Consider the following 13470-nt stretch of genomic DNA (forward strand, 5'->3'; position numbering starts at 1 on the left):
CAGTGTCCTAAAGCTCTTGCCCTAAGTTTTCATCTAAGAATTTTGTAGTTTTAGGTCCTACATTTAGGTCATTTATCCATTTCGAATGACTTTTGGTAATGGTGTTACATAAGAATCCAACTTCATTGTGATAAAAGTATCTTGTTTAAGAAACTAATGGCATGGGGTACTAATCGTATATTTTTACTACCCCTTATGTCAGATTACACAAGTTTCCTCTAGATGCAGTAATTAGCAGGCACAGTTCGTTGCCGTGTAATTCTTCTGTACTTACCAGAAATTGAAACCGTGAATTGTTACGAGGATCGTGGAGGAAATCTTACAAGTCCAGTGGTTTCCAGTACTTTGCTTTCAACAGCATTGATTATAATAGATTATTGAAAATAATCTTAATGATAGACCACTCTGTGATTATTTATTTTTGGCACATTACCCGTTGAGAGTCAGAGAGATGGGGTCTGGCATGCCTTCAGAGCCCTGAGTCCCATTGACCTGCTGACGAGAGGATATGTCTCAGTGCTGACATTCACGGCAAGAAGTAGCAAAAGGCCCGATGCTACACTTGCCTCCTGTCACATTAAACATTTTTCATTCAGTGAAAGCGTTTTTTTTTTTTTAAGATTTTATTTATTTATTTGACAGAGAGAGAGAGCCAGCGAGAGAGGGAACACAAGCAGGGGGAGTGGGAGAGGAAGAAGCAGGCTCCCAGCGGAGGAGCCTGATGTGGGGCTCAATCCCACAACACTGGGATCACGCCCTGAGCCAAAGGCAGATGCCCAACGACTGCGCCACCCAGACGCCCCAGTGAAAGTGTTTTTAAATGTTTATTTTGAATGGTGAATAATTATTTGTGAAATTTTGTAACTATGTTCTGATTGTGATTTAATAATTGTAATGACTCAGGCTAGAACCTTCTTAACTGTAAAAAATCTATTTTATGATACTTTATAGTTTTGGTAAAATACACATACATTAAATTTACCATCTTTGCCAGTTTTTGAGCAGTTTAGCAGTGTTAGTTACATTCACATTGTTGTGCATATAATCCACGGCTCTTTCCATCTTGCAGAATTAAAACTGCATACCCACTGACAACAATGTAGAAATATTATCCACAAATAGAGACTATGGCAATGTGAAAAAGAATGTTTAATTCAATTTTTCTGTTTTTCTTGCATAGAAGAGTGATAGGGTACTCAAGCATAAATTATTATGATAAAATGTTAGGATTAAATCCTCTTGGGGCAGTATAATAGAAACAATAGACCAAACAGAAGAAGGAACCCTGTAGAATTTCTGATCATTATAAAAGAGTTTGTTTATTCTATTTTAAAATGCATGATGGTAGCATCAAATTACTATGGCATTTAGATTTCATTGACTATTTTTAAAAGATCCTCCAATAAAATATTTATTTTTAAAAGAAGTACTTACAGTATGCTAGAAATTATGTCCTTTGCAACTATTTATTTTTATTATAAAAAGGTTAGCGGCACCTGGGTGGCTCAGTCGGTGAAGCGTCTGCCTTCGTTTCAGCTCAGGTCATGATCCCAGAGTCCTGGGATTGAGCCCCACATCGGGCTCCCTGCTCAGCAGAGAGCCTGCTTCTCCCTCACCTCCGTACTTGTGCTCTCTCTCGGTATCTCTGTCTCTCTGTCTCTCTCGAATAAATAAATAAAATATTTTTTAAAAAAGTAAAGTTAGATGCTAACTTTAAAATATATTATCCTTTTTATAGGGGTAGTTTTCAAAATTCTTTAGGGGGTATGTGACATTTGAAGACCACTGCATTAGTGTATAGGGAACCCTATGAAAATGCCCAAACCAACTTCAGGGTTTACTGGAGACCACCTCGAAACGCCCAGAGTCTCCACTGTGGGTGTTTGGTCTTATGGCAAGGCTCACGACCACGTAGTGACTGTTGAGGGTCAGACACTCACCTGCTGTCCTACATTCAAAAGGGCAGAACCCCACAAAGGGGGCTGCCTGTCCTCTCTCCAAACCAGTTACAACTTCAAAGCTCAGTACTTACTAAGGAAAGTTCTAAGAAAAACTTTTATTATGGCTCCTGCCCTAGGTTAGCAGGCAAGTTAGCTGCCTCGGACGGTCCACCGTTTCTTCTTTGTGCCCTGACCACAGCCATGACATTTCCCCCTGGAAGGACCAAGATCCACAGAGCAAAGCAACCCACAGAATGGGAGACATCACGGATCTGCTCAAGGAAACGAGCCAATCACAAAAAGACAAAACTGTGTGATTCCACGCGCATGAAGTGCATAGAGGAGTCACAGTCCTCGAGTCCTGGAGTAGATGGTGGCGCCGGGGGTGGGGGAGGGGCCGGGGCGTCATGTTTAATGGGGACAGACTCAGTTCACAGGATGAAAAGGCACATGGATGGTGGGGACTTTGCACAGATGGTAAATTTTATGTGATGTGTATTTTGCCACAATAAAAAATAGGGAAAATGCTAATATCCCCTTTCATACCTCTTTTTGCTGAAGTTTGAGGTTCATTCAACAGGTGAAGCGTGTTCACCATCCTGCTAGATTGACAAAGTCAGCCTCATTATCAGACTGGTTGGACCCGCTTTCTATCAGGAAGAAGTCGAGATTCATTTTCATTTCAAATCAACACGTTAGGAAGAAAACTACTAGAAGTGAGAAACAACTTAGATGTGTCTTAGACCAAACGCAGTTAAGACAGAAACGTTGCGGAACGGGCTTGGCTAACGTGCTGTCACTGCTCTCATTGGGATGTGGCCTGAGTCCAGCAGAGTGAGAGAAGGAGAGGCAGCTGGAGTCCCTTAGAGCAAGTGCATGGTGTCCAGTTTGAGGGAATAATCGTGGAAGTCAGAGACGCTCACTAGTTTCGTTAGACACGGTCCACCTCTCTTTAGGTATCTGATGAAAAGAGGGTGTATTCGGATGAAGACTAACCGCTCTGGAGGTTAACGTGTATTAGACACGAGATGACAGAGATGATGGCTATTGTTCGAATAAACATTGTGATGTGAAGTCATAACCAAATCTGAAAAAAAATCACATGAAATTTATGTTATAGGCTTGGACTCTTGTGTCTTGACAGGTTTTGTGTCCACAGGAGCCAACCCCGCGTACAAGAGATGCTGCACCAGTCACCCTGGGCCAGCTAGTGCCGCCTGCTTGGAATAAATACTGAGAGTATTTAATGCTTACCTTTGAATAATGCGGGGAGGGGTTTGTGGGTTTGCTGTGCTGTGTTCACAGGCCCACGCCTCAAGGGCATGCCCCAGTGGCAGCAGGGATGGGGGAGAGCTTTGGCCCCTTGCGCTGAGTGCAGGCCCGCCCTTCCTTTACCCGGTATGTGGGAGGCAGGCCTTAGGGGTTTTGCTTACTCACTGAAGGTGGCTTTTCCCAAACCAGTATTTTGGAATGTCCCACTGTTGTGCGCCTTGAAGTATTTTGTTCCTGGGGCAATGCAGGATGGGCGAGGAGTTTGTTTTCTTTTGCTTTTTAAAAAGGGGGAATGGAACAGGAGACTGGTTCTCAGAGATCTGTGGACGTGGAGGTTTGGAGACGGATTCCTTTAAAATCAGTGGTTTTATGTGTGCGGTCCCCAACCCAACAGCATCAGCTTCTCCTGGGAACTTGTTAAAAATGCAAATTCGTGGGCTGGTCTCCAGGTCAGCCCTGTCCAGACCTCTGGGAGCCTCCAGGTGATGCTGGTGCCCAGTTTGAGAACCACACAGACCCACATGGTCTGAGTTGATCTGCCCTTGACTAGTTGACATAATGTCTAGATGATGTAATGACTCGTTTAGTATAAACATTAGACGTTTCATTTTTGTGTATTTTGGAACCACTATAATTAGTTTTCAGTTATATTGACGAGCACCGAATCTGTCCTGCCTGATGAATAAAGGTCTCTGTTGCCAAGTGAGGAACAGCAGTACGTCCCAATCTAGAAAACCGTAGGCCAAACAGGCGGGGTCCTCAGATCCCAGGATGGCTGAGCCCGTGGGAGGTGACCTAGGGTCCTCTCCCAGCAGAGAACTGCGTGGGCATCTGAGCCAAGGCCAGGGACTGTCAGGAAAGATGGGCCCTGGGCACTCCCCGGAGCAGCCAGAGTGAGTACCATCTTCTCCGGAGAGAGACCTGCTCTGTCTTTTTGGCCAGTACCAGGGCCTGTCTCCTGAGATTTCCGAAGCTTCCTTTCTACCACCTTCCTCCCTTCCTTGCCTTTTCCTTCTGCTTCTGACCCTTTTGAAGTATAGCCATTTGGTCTTTTAAAAATGCAAATCATATCAAATCACTTCCTTGTTTAAAATTGTTATGGGACTACCATTACGTTAGGAAAAAGTCCAGAGGTTTCAGCGAGCCCTCGCATCCCTCCTGCCTCTGAGTGTCTGACCTGCCTCGGGGCTGTTCCGACGCTAGCCTGGGCCTGCACGGCCACCCCAGGGGAAGGCCCTCACCGAGGCTTCTGTGTCATTTCATCCACCGTCCTCTAATTTTGACATTGCTTTTCCTCTCTAGCCTGAGCTCCGGCGCCCGTCCTGCCCTCAGCGTTGACGGAACTGATGCCCGCAGCTCCGTCTCTGCACGAGCTCCGTGAGGACAGGGGCAGTGTCCACCGCTGGGACCTGGCCTTGTGGATGGCACACACTTGTCATTCAGTGAACAAGCTCTATTTCAGGGACCTTTCCCCACCGCTCATGTACTCCCTGTCTTGCACTGCAGTTTGGGGCTGAGTTCCGAAGGTTCTCCTTGGACCGTCACAAGCCGGGGAAGTTTGAAGACTTCTACAAGCTGGTCGTGCACACGCACCACATCTCCAACACCGACGTGACCATCGGCTACGCGGACGTGCACGGGGACCTGCTGCCCATCAACAATGATGACAACTTCTGCAAGGCGGTCTCGAGTGCAAACCCTCTGCTCCGGGTCTTCATCCAGAAACGAGGTACCGGGCGGTGGGGGTGCTGCTTGTGCTCGGTGCCGGTCACACACACACACGCCTTCTGCTGTCGGCTGTTAGGACAGAGCTGTGTGGTTCTTGTTTCTAGCCTGGGGGGCAGATGAAAGAAAGTGATGTTTGTTTGGTCAACATTAATTTATTAGAAAGGCTTAAAAATTTAAAATGCATTTTCCATCTTCAATAGTGTTGACTTCTGATTTTTAAATACTGAGGAAAAAATAATATTGATGCTTTCATATTTTAACTGGAAGCAAGGGAGTTCACTAACAAAAAGGCATTAGCCAGTAACCCAAGAATGAAGCTTGTGGTTGCTAGTGTGTGGTTTCCACTGTCTTTTTAGGATTGGAAAATGATGCTAGCTTTAAATTATAACTTCGGTTGACTTTTCGCTCTGAGGGCCTAGCTTTGCTGTACCAGTATCATTTTATGGGAAAATAAGCTGCTAATGTAGGTTAATGGTTGAAAGGGAGGGCGCCTTGCTGTGGAGTCAAAGCGGGTCCTTGTGCTGCTCACTTCTCAGAGCTGCATTTTAGGTGTGTTTTTTCATCTCTAAACCTGGGAGAATCTTCACATTTCAAAATAAACTACTGAAGGGACGGATCACATGCAGGTGAGGCTTGACATTTGGAAAGCGGCATTTCCTTGTCGACTTGGTCATGACTGGACCTTCTGCGCCCGTGGTGAGCGTGTTGGCCGCCTGCACGGGGCAGAGTCGCCTCAGGGACACTAGCAGAGTGACAGCTGCAGCTCACGGTGGGGACGGAGGGCTGAGCACACAGTGGGAGTCGCGGCCGCAGTGTTTGGGGCAGGAGGAGGCCAGGACACTGGAGGCCGAGGCCTGGGGCCAGGTGCCTGGTTCTAAAGGCGGGCAGGGTGCCGCAGTCCCTGCTGTGCATGAGGGCCATCGGAGCACACGTGCCCCTCAGGTCGTCTGAGATAAATAGGCAAAACGTGCAGGTGCTCTGAGCGTGCTGGCTGTGCTCTGTGAGCGTTCGCTGTTGTCCTTTTGTTTGTGCTAAAGGAAGGGAACACGTAGAGAGGGAACCGCGGGAGATCCACTGACCTCCCTTTCTGACTGGTCTTCTGGCACGAGATCAGACGGCTTTGCTGTCTGCTGAGCAGCCTTGCTGAGCTGGGTGTCCTGCTGACGGTGCCGAGAAGCCCGCACAGCTGCCGCTTCCTCACGGTGACGTCTGCTTCGTCCCCAGCTCCAGAGTGCTGCTGGGGTACCAGGATGCCCTGCGGCCTCGGCGTGGCCCCTGGCTCTGCCGCAGCCTCCAGCGTCCTCCTGCTCTTGGCCCCCTTCCCTGTGCTGTGGCCGCCCCTGCAGCCCGCTACCCTGCCTGGAACTCTTGCTGCCACGTGGCTCCGGTGTTGGCCACCAGCACCCTCTCAGAGCGGCCTGGCCCCAAGCTGCTCTGCCTCGCCACCTCCCGTCCCTCTGCCTGTCCTCTGTCCTCTTCCTCTGCTTCCCTGTGTTGTGTTTATCAGTTGTCCTTGGGCTGGCTCGTCCATCTGCGCCATACCCCGCGTTCCACGGCTCTGTCCTGGCCGACCCAGGTCATGAGGATTGCTCACATGGCGCAGAAGGCTGAGTGGTGGGTGCGGAGCTGCGTGTGAGCTACAGATCTGCACTTGGTCATCCGCCGCGCAGGCTGGACTCATGCGTGTGGGGCTGGGGACGGAGGCCCTACCGCGGGCTCTCTTCTCCCTTGACTGCGGGTGGTACTTGGCACCCATGCGGCTGATTCACTGAAGCCACGGAGTGAGGCAGGAAGCTCCAGGGTTGGTGTTTGCACGTGGGAATGCGTGAACTTCCCACGGGAAGCTCGGATGCCTTTGGCTCTTTGCAGCCTCCTCGCATCCTGTCTTAATTATTTACTGTTCCTTCTCCACTGTCCTCAGAGAAATAGCCCAAAGTTTAACTGGCTGGCTTAGGGTTTCTGACCGCTGTGTGTCCAGTGTGAGCCTGTTACCTACAACCCCTGCCTTTCCCTGTCGTGTGGCCGCAAGGAGCTTGGGGGTCCTCAGTTCTGACTCTACCTCCAGCCCCTTGTCACTGGCTCTGTGACCAACTGACCCTTAATGTTCTGGTCTGTAAAATGGGACAGCAGTGCCCACCTCAGGTGGTTGTCAGACTTAAACAGGAGAGTGGCCCTAACATTCACAAAGCCCAGGCTCCTGACCCCTCACTGGGGAAGCTGGGGCTCTGTTCTTGCCGTCCTCAGTGGACAGTCACTGTAGACGCTGCATCCGGGTGTGAGAAGCAGTTGTGTTGGACGGTAGGGAGCTGGAGCCATCCTGACACCCTCCATGTTCAGGACGGACTTAAGAACTGTGTGGAAGGCAGCGTCCATCTGCGGCCAGGACATTGCTAAGGCCACCCTGGGAGGTGACACTCAAGTCCCACGTCCTTTTCCTACAGCAGGGATTCTGAGATGTCCGTCACATAATACCGTTTTCATGGCTTGACTGTGGCCACCCCACTCTGTCCTTCACTTCCTGACTTTATGAACCTTGATGTGCCCTTTAGGAGAAGCCTGTATTACTATTCCAAGCAAAGAGTCATCAGTCTTCTAACAGACGTTGAAGTAAACCCACAGTTATGTTTAGGAAAAATACTTTGTTTGCCCCTTACTAATCTCTTCCCGCAAACGTACAAAGATATCACAGTAAAACTCCAAACCAGTGTCCCTTCACCAAAGCACCAGAATGTGGAACTCATCTTCCCACACTGGAACTTGTGCAGGGCTGCTCACGGTAGCGCTGTCCCCGATGGCCACAGACCAGCAAGTGGACAGACTAGATGTGCCGAGGGACAGGACTGAGCGCAGACAGGACTGAGGGGCCACAGGGTCACAGACGCAGCACGCAGACACCTTGGAGAGAATGGGAGGTGAGAGCAGCCGGGCGTACAGGCCGCTGTCATGGGTCTCCCTTCACAGTCTGTCCTCCGAGGCGAAGTCACGCAAATGTGTTTGTTGCCCAGAATCGATACTCAGGATGCTTGGGTGGCCATTTGCAGACGTGCAGAGCGGGGCAGACTCAGCTGCCAATGCAGCTGACATCAGAAAGGGCACTGCTCCACCTTCCTGCTTCTGCTCTCAGGCTGAAACATGTGTCCTGTTCACAGTCCATACAGTGTCCTATTTGCCACTTTTTTCTGCGTATTCTTTTTTTTAATTGTGGTAAAATACATATGACATAAACTTTGCCATTGTACAGTTCAGGGGCATTCATACATTCACAGTGATGTACAACCATCACCGCCCTCTGTCGCCATAATGCTTTTCATCTTGTAAAACTGAGTCATTCTGTCTTCTAAACACTAACTCCCCATGCTGCCCTCCCTCCAGCCCCTGGCACCCACCACCCTACTTTGTGTCTATATGGTTGTGACTCCTCTAACAACCTCATAAAAGTGGAATTCCACAGTATTTTTCTCTGCGATGGGCTCGTTTCACTGAACACAGTGTTCTCGACGTTTGCCCGTGTTGTATCATATTGCACAATTTCCTTCCTTTGTAAGGTTGATAATAATCTTTTGTGTGGACAGAGCACATTTTGTTCATCATTCATTCATCAGTGAATGTGGGGGTTTCTTCCACACTTTAGCTGTTGTGAATATTGCGGCTATGAACGTGAGGCGAATCTCTCTCTGAGACTCTCCTTTCAATTCTTTTGGGTATATTCCCTGCAGTATACATATCGCTGCTTCATATGGTAGTTCTGTTTTTAATTTTTTGAGGACTGTCATACTGTCTTCCACAGTGGCCGTACCATTTTGCATTCCCACCAGCAGTGCACAGGGGTCCAGTTTCTCCACATCCTCACCAACACCTGTTGTTTTCTGGATTCTCTTTTTATGTTTTTTCTTCCCCCCACCCCCAGTGTGGGGCTTGAACTCACAACCCCGAGATCAAGACCTGAGCTGAGATCAAGAGTCGGACACCTAACCGACTGAGCCACCCGGGTGCACCTCTGATTTTTCAGTAGTAGCCATCACAGTGGTTATGAGGTGGGATCGCATACTTTTGATTTCTAAGTCCCTAATAGTGGTGTTGAGCATATTTTCAGTGCCTAATGGCTGGCCACCTGGACATCTTCTTTGGAGAGACATCTGTTCAAGTCCTTTGCCCATTTTTGCACCAGGTTCTGTTTGGTGAGCTTTGGGAGTTCTTTATATTCCTGATGTTAATCCCTTATCAGATACATGACTCACAAGTATTTTCTCTCATTCTGTGGGTTGCCTTTTTCCTCTGTGGATTATGTCTCTTGATGTACAACATTTGTAATTTTGTACAAAGTCAAATTTGTCAATTTTTTCTTTTGTTAACTGTGCCTTTGTTGTCGAATCCAAGAAATCACTGCCCAATCCAATGTCCTGAGCCATTTGTCCTTAGTATTCTTACAAGGGTTTTATAGTCTTAGGTCTTACATTTGGGTTTTTAGCTTTTATTTTTATTTTTTTTTTTAAGATTTTATTTATTTATTCGACAGAGATAGAAACAGCCAGTGAGAGAGGGAACACAAGCAGGGGGAGTGGGAGAGGAAGAAGCAGGCTCATAGCAGAGGAGCCTGATGTGGGGCTCGATCCCATAATGCCGGGATCACGCCCTGAGCCGAAGGCAGACGCTTAACCGCTGTGCCACCCAGGTGCCCCGGGTTTTTAGCTTTTATAATTGGTCACGTGTTAGCCCTGCCTGAAACCTTACTTTGCGCACGGCTTCCCTGTGCCTGTCCGACTCCTGGGAGCGGTTCTTGCAGGAAAGGTCCAGTGGTCACTGACTCCTGCAGCTTTTGCTTGTCTGGCAATGTCTTGGTTTCTCTCTCACTTTGCAGCAGTTTTGCTGGATATAGGATTCTTGGTTGACAGGTTTTTCTTCTTAGAGCATTTTGACCATATTGGTGCACTTTCTCTGAAATCCAAAGTTTCTGATGAAAAATCTGCAGATAATCTCACTGAAGATCCCTTGGATGTGATGAGTCTCTTCTCTCTTGCTGCTTTCACGGTTCTCTCTTTGTCTTTTGAAAGTCTGGTTATAATGTACCTCCGAGTGGTCTCTCTAACTTCATCTGACTTGGAATTTACTGAGCGTCTTGAATTTTATATTCATGTCTTTCTTACAGTTATTAAGGTTTTCAGCCATTATTTCTTCAAATATTCTCTCTGCCCCTTTCTCCTCCTTGGACTCCCACAGTGTGTATGCTGGTCCTCTTGATGGTGTCCCACGGGTCCCTTAGGCTCTGTTTGTGTAGTTTTTTTTTTTTTTTAATGTTCTTTCTATTCCACAGTGTTAATCATTTCCACTGTCCTGTCTTCAAGTTCACTGATATTTCTTCTGTTTGTTCAAATCTGTTTTGAATCCCTCTAGTCAATTTTTCCTCTCAGTTACTGTTCTTCCAGCTCCAGAACTTCTTTTTTTTTTTTAATGTTCATTTAGCCAGCATATAGTACATCAATAGTTTTTGATATAGCATTCAGCGATTCATTAGTTGCATATAACATCCAGAACTTCTTTTGGGGTTCTTTTCTAGTTTTCTACTTCTTTATTGATATTTCCATTTTCATTTTTTTTCATGATTTTATCCACATCTTCCTCTAGTTCCTTCAGCATCTTTAAGACAGTTTCTCTAAAGTCTGTCTAGTCAGATCTGACATCAGGTCTTTTTTTTAGGGACAAATTCTGTTGAATTCTCTTTTTCCATTCAGTGGACAGACTCTCCTGTTTCTGTGTGTGCCTCGTGATTTTCTAGCTGACCACCAGACATTAGAATCTCATGATGGAGTAACTCTGGAAATCAGATTCTCCCCCTTCCCCAGGGTTTGCTGTTTTGTTGTCGTCATACTTGTGATTGCTGCGGGCTGTCTCTGTGCCGAGGATCAGCCTGAGGTGTAAACTGAGTTTCTTCTCAGGTCTTTTCTGAGCCTTTCCTTGGGCACGCACAGTCCCTTCCTAATTTCCCACGTATGCAGCTGTTTTTGAGTGTCCTAATGTGTGGCTCCCAAAAGGGGAAAAGTGGAAAACAAAAGGGGGTAAGGGGGCACTCGCCCTCTCGATGCCCTTGAAGTCACTCGAGCTGGAGCTGGAGGGGCGACAGCACGGCCGCCAGCCTCTGTGTCTGCACCTGTGTGATCAGAAGCAGCCGTCAGTGATGAGAGCATAGACTCCTGCTCTTTGGAGGACGGGGCCCTTTCTGCCCACCTGGCATCTGCGGGCTGCTCCAGAAGCAGGTGCACAGCTGCCTGCCGCGTGGCTGGGTAGCTGCGACTGCATTAAGAGCTAGAAGAGACCAAACCGACTATTTCCCCTGGACAGTTGCAAGCCTGCAGCAGACTCCACGGTCCCCAGATAGTCCCATCAGACAGATTCTGCCCGTGCAGTCGTGGCCCACGTAGGGAGAGATTCCTGGAGCTCCCTGCTCTGCCCTCTTCCCAGGATCCTCCTGTGCTTTTCTTATGATGTCGCTGTTGAAAATGACCCCAAGAATAGTGCGGGAGTGCTGTTGAGTTTTCCTCAGTGCAAGAGGGATGTGTTGTGCTTTATGTAGAAAGTGCTCTTGGCTGTGTGTTCAACATTATGAATTGATAATATGTACTAAATACGTGTCTTTAAATAGAAACACATATAGCACAAGGGTTTGTATTGCTTGGTGGATAAAAACATGATTAAGAGGCTCACAGGAACCTAACCCTGTATTTTGCCAGGAGCCATGGTTCAGTGTTGAAGGAGACTGCATAGAACATAACTACCATGAATAATGAGAATCAACTCTGTGTGACAAGTCCAGAAGGGGGAAATCCACAGAGACAAAAACAGATCCATGGTTGCTAGGGGGAGGGGGTATTGGGAGGTTTGGGTTTCTTTACTGGACAGTGGAAATATTCTGGAATTCAATAGTGGTGTTGATTTCAGGGCTTTGTAAATATACTCATAACCATTGAATTATACTCTTTAAGTGGGTAGATGTTATGGTATGTAAATTATGTTTCAATAAATAAATTATATCTCAGTGTCTCTGTTTAAAAAGTATGAGATTTAAACCAGACTCTCCTGGGTCTGAACTTCGACCCGGGGTGATGTCATTTGGGTTTGTCTCTAGCCTTTATCTCCAAAATTCAACCGTTTTCAACAGGTTGGAATACTTGCACTTTTTAATTAATTTCTTTGGCACCAAAACTGAAGACAGTGCTCAGGACCCTCCAGTTAGCTCCTGGGGGGCTTCTGTTTGGGTTCATTGATAAACTTACTAGGAATGCACAGCAGGATTGGCAGGACCTGCCGTTTGTTGCCAGTAGAAATCACAGAGATTTTCATGTGGTGCTGGACGTCTTGAATATCATTTGCAGTAATCATTATTTTAAAACAGTGGTACAGACTGTTATTTACTGCATTAGTAAGAAAGTCCATATAGTATTGTATCACTTATTTGCTGTAGAATTTTGATCATCTTCAAAATAACTAATTTCCTTTGTAAATACATGTATTTTACTTAATGCCTTGAAGAACGTTTTCTGAGAAGCGGTTTCCCAGCATCGTCGGACTGCTAGGGCCCTCGGAGCACTCGGTTAGGAACCCGGTTATGGATGGTCTTGGTTGGGGAGGTCAGATGACAGGCTGGGAATGACTCAGATTTTGTCCCCCTGGGACCCAGTCGGGGACATCTTCCTTAGGGTGTTAGATGGCCTTTCTGTCCTGGCTGTGGACCGTGCCTTTGGCCTTCACGTATACAGGCTTCTGTCTTCCAGGACTTACTAGATTTCTGCAGTCCTCTGTCCGGGGCTGGACTCCTGCTAAAAACTGTGGCGTCTCCCCATGTGTATATAACAGATGTCATTATGCCTTTCACTTTAATGCTTTGCCCATTAAATAAGTTACAGAATCAAGTAGTCGCAGTGGGAGAATCCAGACTCAAATTTGGATAGCACACTCAGCCGCTCTTGAGGAACCACTTTCTCTGTCCCCTGCATGCTCCTCTGGTCCTCCCTAAGGATGCAGGAACATTCTGGAAAGCTGGCCCAAACCAGAGAATGAGGACAAGACCAGCAGAGATACTCAGAGTATGCCTATTTTTAGCAGAATAAACAGGAAGTGCAAACACTAACTTTTCACCACTTATCCATCAAATAAACCCCTCCAATACCAACATCCCTAGCACTCTTGTTATTTAAGATGTGGGCCTTTTTGCCTCCCGGGCCCCAGCCCAGAACTAGAGGTGGGACCCTAGTTGAATTGGGGTTGCTGTTTTGTCCTTCCGGTGATTGGCATCTCTGAACGTCACGGGAGGCTTGTGAGGACTTAATTGTACCACAAGATTTTCAGCACAATTAGAGCGTTCTGAAATGCGTACTTTTAAAGTAAACATAGTACTGCACATTTCCCTGTGTCTGGTAACTCTCTTGGGCAGAATGAGGAAGACACGTATGTCTGATTTACCAGAAGTTGCATGATTGGGGACGGTAGGGAGGTATTTGCTATGATCTCACTGAAGTGAGTTGCCAGAAAAAGTAAT

At 47.1% G+C, this 13470-nt stretch overlaps 1 protein-coding gene across 1 annotated transcript in view; it reads left to right on the top strand.

Moving 5' to 3' along the window:
- The window catches only part of PARD6G (par-6 family cell polarity regulator gamma), a 91741-nt gene that overhangs the window by 21548 nt on the left and 56723 nt on the right, over positions 1-13470 (top strand). Inside the window, exon 2 of the mRNA XM_045790349.2 lies at positions 4719-4941. Within this exon, the coding sequence (XP_045646305.1) occupies positions 4719-4941 (223 nt within the window). The remainder of the gene's footprint in view (positions 1-4718; positions 4942-13470) is intronic.

The sequence above is a fragment of the Ursus americanus genome, chromosome 19 (assembly GCF_024610735.1).
Source record: "Ursus americanus isolate L20-20 chromosome 19, mUrsAme1.1.p, whole genome shotgun sequence".
In the NCBI taxonomy this organism is placed as follows: Eukaryota; Metazoa; Chordata; class Mammalia; order Carnivora; family Ursidae; genus Ursus; species Ursus americanus.